Source organism: Sapajus apella, unplaced genomic scaffold, assembly GCF_009761245.1.
Source record: "Sapajus apella isolate SASKATOON/1434 unplaced genomic scaffold, GSC_monkey_1.0 scaffold45, whole genome shotgun sequence".
Taxonomy (NCBI): Eukaryota; Metazoa; Chordata; class Mammalia; order Primates; family Cebidae; genus Sapajus; species Sapajus apella.
This window is the reverse complement of record NW_022436985.1, coordinates 9,833,486-9,849,268: the sequence shown is the minus strand read 5'-3', so window position 1 is coordinate 9,849,268 and position 15,783 is coordinate 9,833,486. Positions and strand designations below refer to the sequence as shown.

Sequence of the window (15,783 nt, the reverse complement as noted above, 5' to 3'; positions counted from 1 at the left end):
TCCTAAGCTTTTGGTCTACCCTCAAAAGCTTTGGGACTACATTGACCTCACTAACCCTCATTGTTAAAATGAGGCTAATAACAGTATGAGAATTAACTAAGAAAGCACTTATGAAGTGCCAGGTCAGGCACAGTACCCGGCTTGATGGGCCTTAAAACATACTTTATTTTACAAGGAACCAACTGTCCTTATAATGCTACAGGTGTTCCACTGATTTTTAACTGTCTGTTTTTTGGTTTTGTTTTTAATCAGTTGGATCTACACAAGTGAAAAAGACTTGAATGGTAGTAGCCACTGGGGAATTATTGCAACTTATAGTGGAGCTGGCTACTACCTGGATTTGTCAAGAACAAGAGAGGAAACAGCTGCACAAGTTGCCAGCCTCAAGAAAAACGTCTGGCTGGACCGAGGAACCAGGGCAACTTTTATTGACTTCTCAGTGTACAATGCCAACATTAACCTGTTCTGTGTGGTCAGGTGTGTACCGAGGGCATGCATCCCTCCTGTTTCTGTATAGTTGTATGTACATCCTGTTATGGGGATGGGCCAGAAATCCTATGCCTGTTAGCTAAATGAGGATGCCAAGGACCCAGACAGATAGCAAGGGAGGGGTAAAAACTGAAGGCTTATTGAGATAAAGGATATTTGAGGAAGGGAATTGGGACCTAGAATATTACAAGTTGGAAGGAACCTTAACTCTGGTCCAAGTGCATCTCAATGCTGGAACCTTTCCAGAAAAAGTATTGTGTTTTTCTCATATTTGTCCTTACCCATTATAAGGATGGTCAGTGCCACATGCTCCATCACAAAGTCCCCCAGCCATCAAATCTTGACTCATTTCCTTGAGTTTCTCACTCTCAGATGAGCTTCTGCTATTAACACACAAGCACAGTAATTTGAGTTTTTATAGGATACTCAGTAGGATACTCAGTGACCTGCTAGTGCACAGGGCTATCATAGGCACATGAAGTTCCTTCCACAGATCCTGGGATGTTGCCATTATGACCCCTCTGGGAGATAGTAAGGAAACTGACAAAGATTCCACTGGCTTGTCTGGGACTCTTCATTTATTCTGCAAACATTTACTAGACACTTAATGTGTTAGGCATTGTTCTAGGCTCTTGGGACACATCAGTGAACAAAACAAAGATCCCTGCCTTTGCAGAGCTTGCATCCAACCAGTAGGATATAGAGAATAGACATTAAACAATAAACAATAGAAGTAATAATATAGTATGTTAGAAGGTAATAAGTATTACTAAAATATGAAAAGGCCAGGCGCGGTGGCTCATGCCTGTAATCCCAGTACTTTGGGAGGCTGAGGCGGATGGATCACCTGAGGTCAGGAGTTCAAGACCAGCCTGGCCAACATGATGAAACCCCATCTCTACTAAAACTACCAAAAATTAGCCAGGCATAGTGGTGGGTGCCTGTAATCCCAGCTACTAAGGAGGCTGAGATAGGAGAATCACTTGAACCCGGGAGGCAGAGGTTGCAGCGAGGTGAGATCGCACTGTACACTCCAGCCTGGGCAACAAGAATGAAATTCCATCTTTAAAAAAAAGAAAGAAAGAAAAACCAGAGCAAGAGAAAGTCAGAGTTCACTCACTTTAATCTTCCTGGTAAGCATGTCAGCAACACCCGAATATCACTATAAGTATAAGTAATGGATTACTTGCATGTATATTTACACACAAGATAAGAAGGGTTTATTCTCATAATAGTCTGTCATCATTCTTGAGGTCATCAATTCTCCTTTACCTGGCTTGCTGAGTTGTCCCAGTCCTTGCATTTAACAACTTTTGCAGAAAATATTACCACATTAAATCAATTGCAGGTTGAGTATCCCTTATCCAAAATGCTTAGGACCAGAATGTTTGAGATTTTAGATTTTTTTTTTTTTCCAGATTTTGGAATGTCTGCATATGAGATAGCCTTGAATGAGATATCTTGGGGATTGGACTCAAGTCTAAACACAAAATTTATTTATGTTTTGTAAGTGAAATATAATGTACGTAGTCTGAAGGTAATTTCATTTTTCCCTTAGGGATGTTGAATAAACTGTTGTGCGCCTGCATGTTGACAATGACCTGTCACATGAAGTCAGCTGTGGAATTTTCCACTTGTGCTGTCATTATCGGTGCTCAGAAAGTTTGAAATTTTGAAGCATTTTATGTTTCAGATTTTCAGGTTAGAAACACTCAACCTGTCCGTGCTCACAGTCGGCCAAAAAGAAAAAAAGACAGAAGAAATACTCAACCAGTAGTCCAGTAGTAGTTGTCACTAGAAATGAATGAGAATCTACTGCAGTTATTATTGAGTTTTTCCTAATTATTGCACTGAAGATAAAAGGAAGAGAATAAAAACAGAGGCAACTCTGATATTTTAGTAAATTCTATTTATAGAAGGTCTTGAGTATTTCTTTTGCTTCCTCCCTTACTTTAAGGATGAACGTTGTTAAGTGCTTCATTACTCTATACGGTTTTTCTAAGTTTCTGGAAGTGGTGAGCACTGTAGGGCCAGAATGGGCCAGAGAAATCGCTTGACACTTGAAGGCCACTTCCTTCACTTTTGAGTTCCCAATGAGGCTGTCGCATGCAAAGCCCTTGGCTTCAGTGTTGCTCTCCTGAGTTTTTAGTTCTCACCCCTACTCTCCAACATGTCAAATAGGAAAGAAAGAACAGAAGAATTGACAATGCAAAGGAAGGAAAATTTTCACACTTCTCTGACCAGTTCTAATATACCATAGTCCCTGTTTTTACTTGATTATTACTCACACAAGCGTCCTAGATGCTCAGGTTCCAGGCGCGGCTACCCATCCTGTAATGGCAGAGATAATGATGGCTAATAGCTGACTAAAGGGCTTTTAAACATGCAGGTAGAGATTCTATTTCTAGTTAGATAAGGAGTCTGCACCACTAACTGAATCACCCAACTTTCTCAGTGTGACACCTACAAAATGGGAATTTGACAAGAAAAAAATCCTCAGTCCGGTTAAGGTAAAGCAGTAAAGATCAGAGACATCAATATGGATGTAAAACAGTGTATACAACTGTTTTAGGCAATCAGACATTTATTGAGTACCCACCTATTTAACTACAAGGCTCTGGGAAGAAGAGAGAAAAGTACCCTGGATGGCAAACTATTTGATGCTATTTAGGTGTTACCTAATGAATGAATGAGAGACACAGTTCCTATCTTTATATATGTACAAAATACATCCTACCTCTCAACCAGATCACACGTGTTTTGAGTGGATGGCTTATATTTCTTTATATTCTTCATGTTGCCTAGTAGAAGGACTTGAATTTATTAGAAGTCCTAGGGCCAGGCACAGTGGCTCACTCCTGTAATTCCAGCTCTTTGAAAGGCCGAGGTGGGAGGATCATTTGAGCCCAGGAGTTTGAGACCAGCCTGGGCAACAGGGCAAGATTCAGTCTCTGCCAAAAAAAAAAAAAAAAAATTAGTTGAGCATGGTGCTGCACACTTGTAGTCCCAGCTACTGAGAAGGCTAAGGCAGGAGAATCCCATGAACCCTGGAATCTGAGACAGCAGTGAGCTATGATTGCAACCAACACTGCACTCCAGCCTGGGCAACAAAGTGAGTCCCTATCTCTTAAAAAATAATAATAACAGAAGTCCTAGAAAAGCTTTTGTGTTGATTTACTTTTACATTAAAAGTATATGGCATTTTGAGCAGTATAAATATAGAAAAGTAGAGGGAAGACTGAGCAGGAAGTACTCCTTTGGGACAGAAAGACCTCAGGAAGTCTTATTCCTGTGATGACACCAAATTCTACAAGTATGGAATTATTAGCTATAATAAAAATGTTTTGCCACTAGTTTGGGGGGACTCATGGTAGCAGTTGTATTACCTTGTAATGCACGAGTAGAAGAGATGGACGTCCTTTCCTGACTATATTCATGTGTTGTTGTTGTTATTGTTTTAATTGTTCTTATTGCCATGCAGGTTATTGGTTGAATTCCCAGCAACAGGCGGTGTGATTCCATCTTGGCAATTTCAGCCTTTAAAGCTGATCCGATATGTCACAACTTTTGATTTCTTCCTGGCAGCCTGTGAGATTATCTTTTGTTTCTTTATCCTTTACTATGTGGTGGAAGAGATATTGGAAATTCGCATTCACAAACTACACTATTTCAGGAGTTTCTGGAATTGTCTGGATGTTGTGATCATTGTGGTAGGTTTAAGAACAACACCAAATTTCCTATCATGTTCTACAAATGTGTTCTCTAGAGTCTTTGATCTCCTCAGCGTTGTAGATCTTGATATTCTCAAAAAAGAATCTAAAAGTCCCCCTCAATTATATCAACTTCTGTTACTAATTATTTTCTTATTTTACATGAGTAAGCTTTCTGAGTATGAAGTGGAGAGGTATTTACAGTAAGCTCTCAGCCACACTAATAACAAGAATATCTCAGTAATTCATATTTGGCTTTAGTATGCTGTATGAAGTGTGTAGGAGAAAAGTTTTTTTCTTTGTTTTTTCACTAATGATATTTTTCTTCAACTGCTAGTAAAAATCAATTTATATTTTCCTGCACATGTGTAGATACAGCAAGAAAAAATCTGGGTGGCCAGGTATGGTAGCTCACACCTGTAATCCCAGCGCTTTGGTAGGCCAAGGCAAGAGGATCACCTAAGCCCAGGAGTTTGAGACCAGCCAGGGCAACAAGTGAGACCCTGTCTCTACAAAAAAAAAAAAAAAAAAATGTTTTTAATTAGTCAAGCATGGTGGCACACACCTGTAGTCATAGCTATTCCAGAGGCTGAAATGGGAGGATCATTTGAACTCAGGAGGTTGAGGCTGCAGTGAGCTATGAATGTACCACTACACTCCAGCCTGGGTGACAGAATGAGACCTTGCCTCGAAAAGAAAATTATCCTGAAAATATTTTTGGTGGCAGAGAAAACTTTCTGCACTTTAAATTTTTTTGCAAATAGTCTACAGAGTACAAAATGTAAATTATATTCATCAGTGTTTTCTGTATGAGGTACAAGAAATCAAAGGCAGGCCATGCACGGTGCCTCATACCTATAATCCCAGCACTTTAGGGAACTGGTGTGGGAGGATCACTTGAGGTCAGGAGTTTGACACCAGCCTGGGCAACATACTGAGACACCATCTCTAAAAAATAAAAAATAAATCAAAGACGGAGTCATAATCAAGACCTACACCATGTAGATTCTGTGCCTGTCCTTGACTTAATTATAACTTCTAAGATTTGTTCAAGATGTTTTCCCTTCATCTTAATCACTTAATTAAGCATCAGTCACTTCCTTCCAGTGGCCTCAGTGTTAAAAGGAATTTTTACAAACTTTTCTCCCTTCAGCAATAATAGGTAACCTTTTGCCAAGTCCAGTTTTACATTTAAGCATATGACAACATGCTTAATTGTTAGATGCTTAGAAGCTTTGCTTGGCATAGGTGTACCATGATTATTCTATGTCTGTCCTTCCCACTGTCATATGATAGCCATTACCTTCTGAAATCTCAGTAAATGATGCACTACCCTATTAGCATTCTCTCTTCTGTTAGCCCTGCTCATGAGAATTATTCTTTCTCTCATCCCAATCCTAAAAATTCATTTGGCCTGTATGAAGCATTTATATCAGGTCATTATTAAACCATTCCCCCCTAGAATTATTAATAGAATTGGAAATATGGAATTGGATGAATATGGAAAATATATTATTCAAGAACTCTTAAGGCATAAAAAAGAACTGCATGGCCACATATTGCATGGCAATAACAGTATTAGCAGCAACAATGATTGTAATAGTAATAATAATAATGGCTAACACTTCAGAAGCTACCGCATTAGGCAGCTCTGGGTGCTTTTCAGGGTACAGAAACTCATTTGTTCCTCACACTAACTCCCTTCACCGCTCTGCCACTGCCTGTCAAGCCATGGACATGTGCCCTTTAGAGAGAGTTTTTACTCAAAGTAAAAATTCCTATAGAATAGACAGTGTTGACCCCATCAGGCCGTGATGCAGTTAGAAGTGCATCCTATCTGTTATGGTGGCCATATAACATCACACAAATCAAGGTAAAAACCCTTGATCCCCAAATGTTCGATGTATTCATGATGAACAGAGTCGCACAAGAATGTCAGCATTTAAGGAAACAGGAGAGACAATAATACTGGAAATAATTTTTCTGAATAATTCTGTTTGGAGTGATGGCAGCGTGCAAGCCATATACATTGAAAATTATTCCAGAATACAATCATTGTTTGGAACTGTAAGGATGCAAACCCTCCCTCTTGGCTTACATAAATTTGTTTATATTTAGGCCATTGAAACAATGGTAAAAAGGTAAGTATGATATGCCAATTGAGAACCGACTTCCTTTTCATTTTTTAACCGAAGAACTCAATATCGACAAAAGACTAATCAGTGGTATTCACCCTTTTTGATTGTACACACCTATAAGTGAAAGCTTTGACTACACATCCTAATGTATTATCTTTATTTGTAAATTGTGTCTATATATTGGTGTAACAGGTATATCCGTAAAACACACACATGCATAGAATACTAAAGATTGGGATAAAAATTAATATAAGTAGAACTCCAGCACTTTCTTACCACCTACCTAGAAGCTGTAACATTTTATTCCCATACCCCAGTGAATTGCTCTGTGCTCGCTTTGGAGACCAATAGGAAAAAAGGCTGATGATATCTTGGAAGTTGTTTCTTTGGCGCAGCAGCCACAGCATTGTGCAAGCCTTTCTTTGAAAACTTGGTTCACTGTGCTTTTCCAGTTTTCTTTAAAACAGCTCTTAGTACTGCCAGACAACAATTCAGACAGTGTGCTTTTTGTTTGTAAAGAACAAGGAAGGGCTACCGGAATCCTTCTTGTCCTTTGAAACATTTGCTGACCAAGTATAGAAGTGAGGGCGTGCTTTCTGCTCACCCACCAAACACACCCTGTGCTTCACTGGACTTTCAAACCAATGAAAAGAGCCAATGCTTTTTGTTTCATCGAGCCAAAATTTGCTTATGTTTACCCAAAACCTGAAAAGAAATTATATTCTAAATATAATGACATCTTGAAATCACTTTGAAATTGTTTCATTTTCCTTTTTTGTTTTTCCCGCATACGTTCTGAAGTACACAGGCTGCATCAGTCTTTTGTCCTGAGCAGTCGTCTTTCAAAACCAGCAGAATTACTTGAAAAAAGACTAGTAAGGAATTTAAACTCAATTTGTTGACTGCTTGCTAGGTTTTATAGGGTAAAATGACTATATCATTTATTCAGTGAATATTTTCTGAGCACCTACTGTGTACTTGGCACTGTTCTAGGCCCTGGGGATATAGGAATGAACAAAATAACGTAAATCTCTGCCCTCCTAATTTTCTGGAATGGAGAGAAAGTTCTTATGTTGATAGGGATGAGAGTCCCACAGAAAACTCAGGAGTGCTGTAACAGTGCAAATGCTCACAAAATCTCTTGCCTCATCTTTTCCCTCATTCCCTATTTGGAAGGAAAGGCTTCAAAGAAATTTAGCATATTATGACATTGGTGTTATATAAATGACCATCTTCTTCATAATTTTATGAACATTTGTCCGGTGCAGAGTAAAAACAACTGGACTGCATAACAAATTATACCTAATAGAGTTGGGTAAAGAGTTACTGCGGGATCCAGTCCATCAACCTAAATGCTTTTCTACGTGGGTTAGCTGAGATGAGCTCCTCGTCTCAGGAGAAGCCTTTGGCTCACATATTCCCATGTAGGCCTTCTTGAGCCCTCTTTGTTCATCATTCCCACCAACAACACAGAAATACAAGATTGGCTCTGGAAATCCTTTACAGATAAGAAAAAAAAGATGGTGAGATTGGCTTTTTAGGGGTGATCAGCAGCCAGCCTGGTCTTTGCTATGAGAATCACATGGGACCATGTTCTGGATGGCCATCTCAGGAAGGAAGGGCTAATGAAGTGGTCTCTGGCCATCATTCCTAAGAAGAGAGAATGGACAGCAAAGGTCACAGCACCTGCCGCAGCCCACCTGCTGCAGATTCAGACCCCACTGTGGGGCCAGATTGTTATGACTAACCCCTAGCATTGTCTACATTTAGTGGTGATGGATGCAAAGGAGGGGCCAGTGTCCGCTTGGATCTGGTTGTAAAGCCAAGAACCAAAGCATATGTGGAAAGTTGTAGGGTCATGAGTTAAGGGACAGAAATGAGCAAGACAGAAACCCTTGGCTCCTGTGTTCCCACTGCAGGCCTTCTTGAGCCCTCTGTGTTCATCATTCCCACCGTCTTTCTAGCCCAAGCTCATTCTTTGTTCTCATGGGCATGCCTAAATTTTAGGGTATCTTGTGCCGCTCTTCACCTTATGTTGTATGATACCAATTCTTTAGTAGTTACTTTAGTAGTTTTTTTTTTTTTAACTACTTTAAAAGTTGTTACTTTAGTAGTAGTATTTAATTTTATGTGTTTATCTGCTCTTGAACCAGAATGTAAGTGTCTGGAGGGCAGGATTTATGCAGTTTACTTCTGTTTATTCCTCTTAGCCCCTCACACAGTGCTGTATACATAGACATCTACTGTATTTTTGTTGAACAAAGCAAAGAATGGCTGGCAATCGAAGAATGAAGATAAACTAGAATATTTTAAATTTTTAAAATCGCAAATAAAGGCATAAGGATTAAGGCAAGAAAGCAAGAGTGGAAAGTGATTAAAATGAAGGTGGCAGTGAAAACAGCATTCGTTCCTCTTTTGAGTTTCTGTCTGTTGTAGTGTGATCTCCCCTGTGTATGCATGAACGTGTGTGTAGTACATGCATATGTGCACACATGCATGCATGCCCTCATTGGATTTCTATTCCAAAGTAAGCAAATGCAAGCAATATATTGTTTTATTTATTTTATGACAGGGCTTAACACTTTCCATTTGAATGAGTGACTTTTAAGAATGTTATTGGGTAAGTATAATGGTGAGCCCTACAATTAATACATTGGTGAAGAAAAATATGCTAGTCATCTTAAGATAAGTTTTATATTTCTAAAACACTGTAATAAAATGTAAATCTTTCACCTTCCAGCTATCAGTGGTAGCTATAGGAATTAACATATACAGAACATCAAATGTGGAGGTGCTACTACAGTTTCTGGAAGATCAAAATACTTTCCCCAACTTTGAGCATCTGGCATATTGGCAAATACAGTTCAACAATGTAGCTGCCGTCACAGTATTTTTTGTCTGGATTAAGGTAATTTATAAATTTCATGTTCTATATTTTAAATGACATTTTCTTTTTTTAAAAAAAAATTATGAGTTCCACAAAATCGTGGAGTACTTGAATTTGAAATTCAAGCGACCAACCAAAACTGCTGCGTATTTACTTTGTTTTGAGACAGGGTCTCACTCTGTCCCCTAGGCTAGAGTGCAGTGGCATGATTACAGCTCATGGCAGCCTTGACTTACCAGGCTCAAGCAATCCTCCCACCTCATCCTCTGAAGTCACTGGGACTACAGGCATGTGCCAGCATACCCAGTTAATTTTTAAATTTTTTTGTCAAGACAAGGCCTCACTATGTTGCCCAGGCTGGCCTTGAACTCCTGGGTTCAAGTAATCCTCCCACCTCCGCCTCCCAAAGTGCCGGGATTATAGGCATGAACCACCATGCCAGCCCTCATATTTTACATGTAAAGTAAATTCTTGAGACTCACATGGTCATTCCTCTCATTGTCAGTGATATACTTCACCTGCTATCTGAACTCATGTAAAATCAGTCACTATGGGTTTTGTTTAACAAATGTGGTAAGAGGCTTTTCATTGTGTTAGCTAGGCCTGGAGCCCAGGCTGCTCGAATACAGAGGCAGCTCTGAGTTTTACCTGATATGGGATGAGCAGGTGAAGGAAAAGAACATCAGAGAAAGAGAGGGAAGGATCAGGTGGAGGGAAGGGAGAGGTACTGCACTCGGAAATTTTCGCTGAATGGGATCGCCCCTTTTCCAGGTGGAGACTGGAAGGGAAGCTTTACGTAGAATTAAGCTTGGAACAGACATCTCTTCCAAATAGTTTCTTGCTCACTCATTTCTTTATTGTCCCAAGACATAATGTTCATTTCCATGTGTATGAAAGGTTATGACATTTCATACACAATGAGCTTCAATTCTGGAGATGCAGGAAATTTCAGTAATTCTCTGGCGGCAGCTGCCATCCTGTCAGCAGCACAGGCTCTGATTGTGCTGTCCAGACAGCAACTGCTAGCCACATGTGCCTAGGTAAATTCAAATTTAAATTCATTAAAGTTAAATACAAGAAAAAATCCAGGTCCTTGATCCTACTGGCCACGTGTTAAGTGTTCAGTGGCTATATGTGGCTACTCTCTAGGACAGTGGAAATATGGAACATTTCCATCATCACAGAATGTCCTCTTGAACAGCACTATTCCAGAAGGTACTTACCAGTTATGTACTTTCCTGAATTGGTATTCATATCTAGAAGGCCTGAGGTTTATCAAAAGGTATAGATTTGGGCCAGGCACAGTGGCTCATGCCTGTAATCCCAGCACTTTGGGAGGCCAAGGTGGGCGCGTCTCTTGAGCCCAGGAGTTTGAGACCAGCCTGGGCAACATGGCAAAACCCCATCTCTACTAAAAATACAAAAATTAGCTGGGTGTGGTGGCATGTGCCTGTAGTCCTAGCTACTTGGGAGGCTGATATGGGAGGATTGCTTGAACCCAGAAGGCAGAGGTTGCAGTGAGCCAAGATCATGCCACTGCACTCCAGCCTGGCCAACAGAGTGAGACTCTGTCTCAAAAAAAAAAAAAAAGCATAGACTTTATCCTGTATTTCTCATGCTATTTATTTACTGACATACTTGTTCAAGACAAACCATCACTAAAGCACCAAACCTTGATCACAAAATAGTAATAATAATGGTAATAATAATCAAATTGCAAAAATAATAATAGTAATAATGTTCTGTGGTGATGGACATGTTCTATATTTCCATTGTCCTAGACTGTAGCCACTAGCCACAAATAGCCATGGAACACTTACCATGTGGCTAGTAGGACCAAGGGACTGAATTTTTAATTGTATTTCATCTTAATTAATTTAAATTTGAATTTAAATAGCCACACATGTTTGGATAGCAGAATCAGAGCCTGTGCTGGTGACAGGATAGCAGCTGCTGCCTGAGAATTACTGAAATTTCCTTATTATTAGTTTAATAATAATAAGATAGTACTAATAATCAAGATCTCAGCCAGGCGCAGTGGCTTATGCCTGTAATTCCAGCACTTTGGGAGGCCAAGGCGGGCAGATCACCTGAGGTCAAGGATTCCAGACCAGCCTGGCCAACATGATGAAACCCTGTCTCTACTAAAAGTACTCCCCCCAAAAAAATTAGCTGGGCATGGTAGCTGTGATCCCAACTATTCAAGAGGCTGAGGCAGGAGAATTGCTTGAACCCAGGAGGCAGGGTTGCAGTGAGCCAAGATCGTGCCACTCCACTCCAGACTGGGCGACAGAGCAACACTTGGTTTAAAAAAAAAAAAAAAAGATCTCAAGTGAATGGGGGTTGTATTAAGTAATATGATTACAGCAATCCGCAAAAAATATGTCACTGTGACCAGAAATAATGTATAACAGACCTTTAAGTAAACTTCTAGAGATTTTCTTACAACTTGTGTCTCAGGCTGTTGTGTTTTATTTACTGCATCGCTTGGAAAGGTCTTGCCCTCAATACTTATTATTAAGGTCTTTAAGGTAGGGATCATGACTCCACTTCTAATATCTCAACATGTGCTCTTCCACTGAGGCTTCTACCTAGAGCTACATAATCTGGGCACCCATCCTCAGTGCCTTATCTACCAACATGCTCAATATAGCTTTGCAGTCAGACAGAGCAGGGTTCACCTCCTGGCTGCAAGCCCCAGCTGACTCCTGGGGATAGAATACCAATATTTCAGACATTGCTGAGATTTGAAGCAATGTACATAAAGCCCTCCATACATAACTGATGCACAATAAGTGACAGTTAATATTATGCAACAAGAATTTCCTGGGGGTTTTATAATTAATTTTTATTTGTGTGAAGTTTCTTCCCTCTCTTTTCCTTTAATCCTTTTTTGGGGGGGAAGCATCACTAGTCACACCTCACAGCAGCTTTGACCTCTCAGGCTTAAGCAACCCTCCCACCTCAGCCTTCTGAGTAGCTGAAACCACAGGTGTGTGCCACCACACCTGACTAAATTTTTTTATTCTTAGTGAAACAGAATCTTGCCATATTGCCCAGGCTGGTCTTGAACTGGGCTCAAGCAATCCTCCTGCCGCAGTCTTCCAAAGTGCTGGGATTACAGATGTGAGCCACCGCACTCAGCCTTTTTTTTTTTTTTTTAATTTTCTAATACACATAGCATAAAACCTATCATTGTAACCATTTTTAAGTGTACAATTCAGTGGCATTAAGTACATTCACAATGTTGTGCCACCATCGACATTATGCATTTTCAGAACTTTTTCATTATTCTAAACTGAAACTTTGTATCAATTAAACACTTAACTCCCTATTCCTTCCAGTCCCTAATAACTTCCGTTCTACTTTCTGTCGCTGTGAATTTGACTATTCTAAGTACCTCATGTAAATGGAATCATACAGTATTTGTCCTTTTGTGTCAGGCTTATTTCACTTTGCATAATGTTTTCAAGGTTTATCCATGTTGTAACGTGCCAGAATTTAATTCCTTTTCAGGATGAAACAATGTTTTACTGTATACAGTCACCACTGTTTATCCATTTGTCTGTTGCTGTCTTCTTTCTCTTTTACAGCTCTTCAAATTCATCAATTTTAACAGGACCATGAGCCAGCTCTCCACAACCATGTCTCGATGTGCCAAAGACCTGTTTGGCTTTGCTATTATGTTCTTCATTATTTTCCTGGCATATGCTCAGTTGGCATACCTTGTCTTTGGCACTCAGGTCGATGACTTCAGTACTTTCCAAGAGTGTATGTAAGTATATATGAAATTAAGAAGAAACATTTAATCAAAGTTGTCACTGCTTCTCAAGAATAAATCTTCATATAAGGTTGCTATGTGACCACAACGCATTTAAAACTAGTTATTTTAAATAAGAATGAATTACCTTTTCCCAAAACATTGATCTACCAATGCAGAGAAGTCAATGCATCCTGAAATGCTGATGCTTAAGATAGCAGCCCTAAAGTAGTAAGATAGAAGTGAACAGCCATGGGAAGTCAACACTGTTCTGAAGACTGAGGTTTTCTTTGCACCAAATGCAGATGGTAGCTTCTAGAAGGCTGTTTGCCTATATTCTTACTCCTGTTGAATATTGTTGCCATATATTTTGAACTTCAAGTTATTTTCTGAGGAAAAAAAAAAACAAGGTATTTCTAATATTCTAGGGTAAACTCAGACCAGTACAAGAATTTTCAGTTTTTTTCCAAAGATCCCAAATATGAAATAAAACAACAACAAAAAGCAGCCAGTGTCAGATTCCTATGCCATTTAGAAAGGAGTTAGTTTAAAAAGGAATGGAAGTTAATAGGGTTTTGTACATAGATATCTCTAATTAATATTGCTGTTTGATAAAAGTCAGGAATGGAAATGATTTTACTGAAACCCAGCACTGGCAGCAGTTGGCCACTTTGGCCACTTTGACCCCATTTGAGTAAATGCCAGAATATTTGAACACAAACCATTTTGGCTTTTTTTTTTTTTTTTTTTTTGAAGCAGGTTCTTGCTCTGTTGTCCAGGCTGGAGTACAGTGGTGCAATCATAGCTCACTGCAATCTTGAAATCCTAGGCTCAAGCAATCCTGCCGCCTCAGCCTGCTGAGTAGCTGGGAATACAGGTGTATGCCACCATGCCTGGCCAATTTTTTTACTTTTTTGTAGAGAAAGGGGTCTCACTATGTTGCCCAGGGTGGTATTGAACTCTGGGCCTCACAGTATCCTCCTACTTTGGCTTCTCAAAGTGCTGGAATTACAGGCATGAGCCACCACGCCAGGCCCTTTTTAAAAAAAAAAAAAAAAAAAGATTTTTAACTTTAGACCCAGGGTGACTGTTGTCAAGGTTTAGAGTCAATATGTTTTATCTAGATTATGTGTTGAATTATTATAGCCAATTGCTTTATAAATCATTGAATAATAATTGTATTTTCTCTTTTTCTTTTTTGTTGTTTTGTGGGTTTTTTTTTTTTTTTTTTTTTTTTTTTTTTGAGATGGAGTCTCATTCCATTGCCCAGGCTGGAGTGCAGTGGCACAATCTTGGCTCACTTCAACATCTGTCTCCTGGGTTCAAATGATTCTCCTGCCTTGGTCTCCTGAGTAGCTGGGATTACAGGCACGCGCCACCACACCCAGCTAATTTTTGTATTTTTAGTAGAGACAGGGTTTCACCATATTGGCCAGGCTGGTTTCGAACTCCTGACCCTGTGATCTGCCCGCCTCAGCCTCCCAAAGTACTAGGATTATAGGTGTGAGCCACTGCACCCGGGCTGTATTTTCTTTTTAAAATGGAAATAACCTATGAAACATGAAAGCATGTTATTATTATTGCAGAAGGCTTTAATAACTGATATCAGTAGCCAGACTTTATAAATGGGATTGACAATTTTCTATTATTTGGCAGCTTACCTATACACTAAAAAGATCCAAAAGTATGAAATCATCTTTAAGAAATGTTGCATCAACTACTGGACATTCTTTGTTTTTGTATTGTGGTGTTTTGTTTTATTTTTATAGCTTCACTCAATTCCGTATCATTTTGGGCGATATCAACTTTGCAGAGATTGAGGAAGCTAATCGAGTTTTGGGACCAATTTATTTCACTACATTTGTGTTCTTTATGTTCTTCATTCTTTTGGTATGTACATTTTTATTTATAGTGAGGTTCATTTTAAACTTTATATTCATAAATCCTTGTCTTTTCTTTTCTCTCATACTCTATGTCCTATCATTTTTAAATAAAGATCCCAGGGAGTAGAAAAGTGTATATGCTGGAAAATTTTTTTTCCTTTTATTAATTCACAGTTTTAAGCCTCATATCAAATATCTTTTTCATGATCTTTAGTTTCATATATATGTATGTATTCAATGCAAAAAAGAAATTCGATCACGTGCAAATTTATAAAGATACCTAAAATAGTACTTTGCCGGAAAAGTAGAATGTGTTTATATGTTTTTTAAACACATATGTCAGCATTCTTTTAGTCACTTGCTAGCATGACTTTTCATTTCTCTCCTTCTTTTCTTTCTAAAAAGTAAGAACTGAAAAGCAAGCTAGATGCAGGATGTCAAGAGTAACAGTTGAATGAATCATTGCATATCAAAATTAGAATATTGTGTTTTAAATTATTTATATTCCATTCATCTAGAGACCACCTAAAGAGAATATTCAGATAGTTAAGTTTAAAACTAAATTAACAAAGAATGGAAATTGCATTAAAATATTTTCAAAAATAATTTTTTTATTCTCTTGATTTGGTACCAATTAATATTTTTAATGTTTTTGCCTTACGTTAATTAAGATGTTTTTAAAGGTGTTTTGTTCTTTTTCTTATATATAAATGTTCACTTGTCCACTGAGAAGGTGTTAAGCCAGCTTAATTTAGGCAATATTTTTCATCTAAATGCTAACAGTCATCTTAAGAACAATCATCTTAGGAAAATAACAACATGTTTTCCATTTCAATAAATTGTGTAAAGATCACTTGTAGACGGTTGAGTGATCACATTTTCAGTAATTCAGTGTAATAACTCTAAAGTCAGTCCA

The 15,783-nt window shown here is 38.7% G+C and overlaps 1 protein-coding gene across 2 annotated transcripts in view; it reads left to right on the top strand.

The window, feature by feature from the left end:
* PKD2 (polycystin 2, transient receptor potential cation channel) overlaps nucleotides 1-15,783 on the top strand; it is a 74,720-nt gene that overhangs the window by 35,793 nt on the left and 23,144 nt on the right. The window contains exons 5-9 of one of the 2 annotated variants that reach the window (XM_032239655.1): nucleotides 253-477; nucleotides 3,971-4,199; nucleotides 9,078-9,245; nucleotides 12,818-12,999; nucleotides 14,754-14,874. In XM_032239655.1, coding sequence (XP_032095546.1) covers nucleotides 253-477; nucleotides 3,971-4,199; nucleotides 9,078-9,245; nucleotides 12,818-12,999; nucleotides 14,754-14,874 — 925 coding nt within the window. The remainder of the gene's footprint in view (nucleotides 1-252; nucleotides 478-3,970; nucleotides 4,200-9,077; nucleotides 9,246-12,817; nucleotides 13,000-14,753; nucleotides 14,875-15,783) is intronic. The other variant, XM_032239656.1, reaches the window with a different exon arrangement.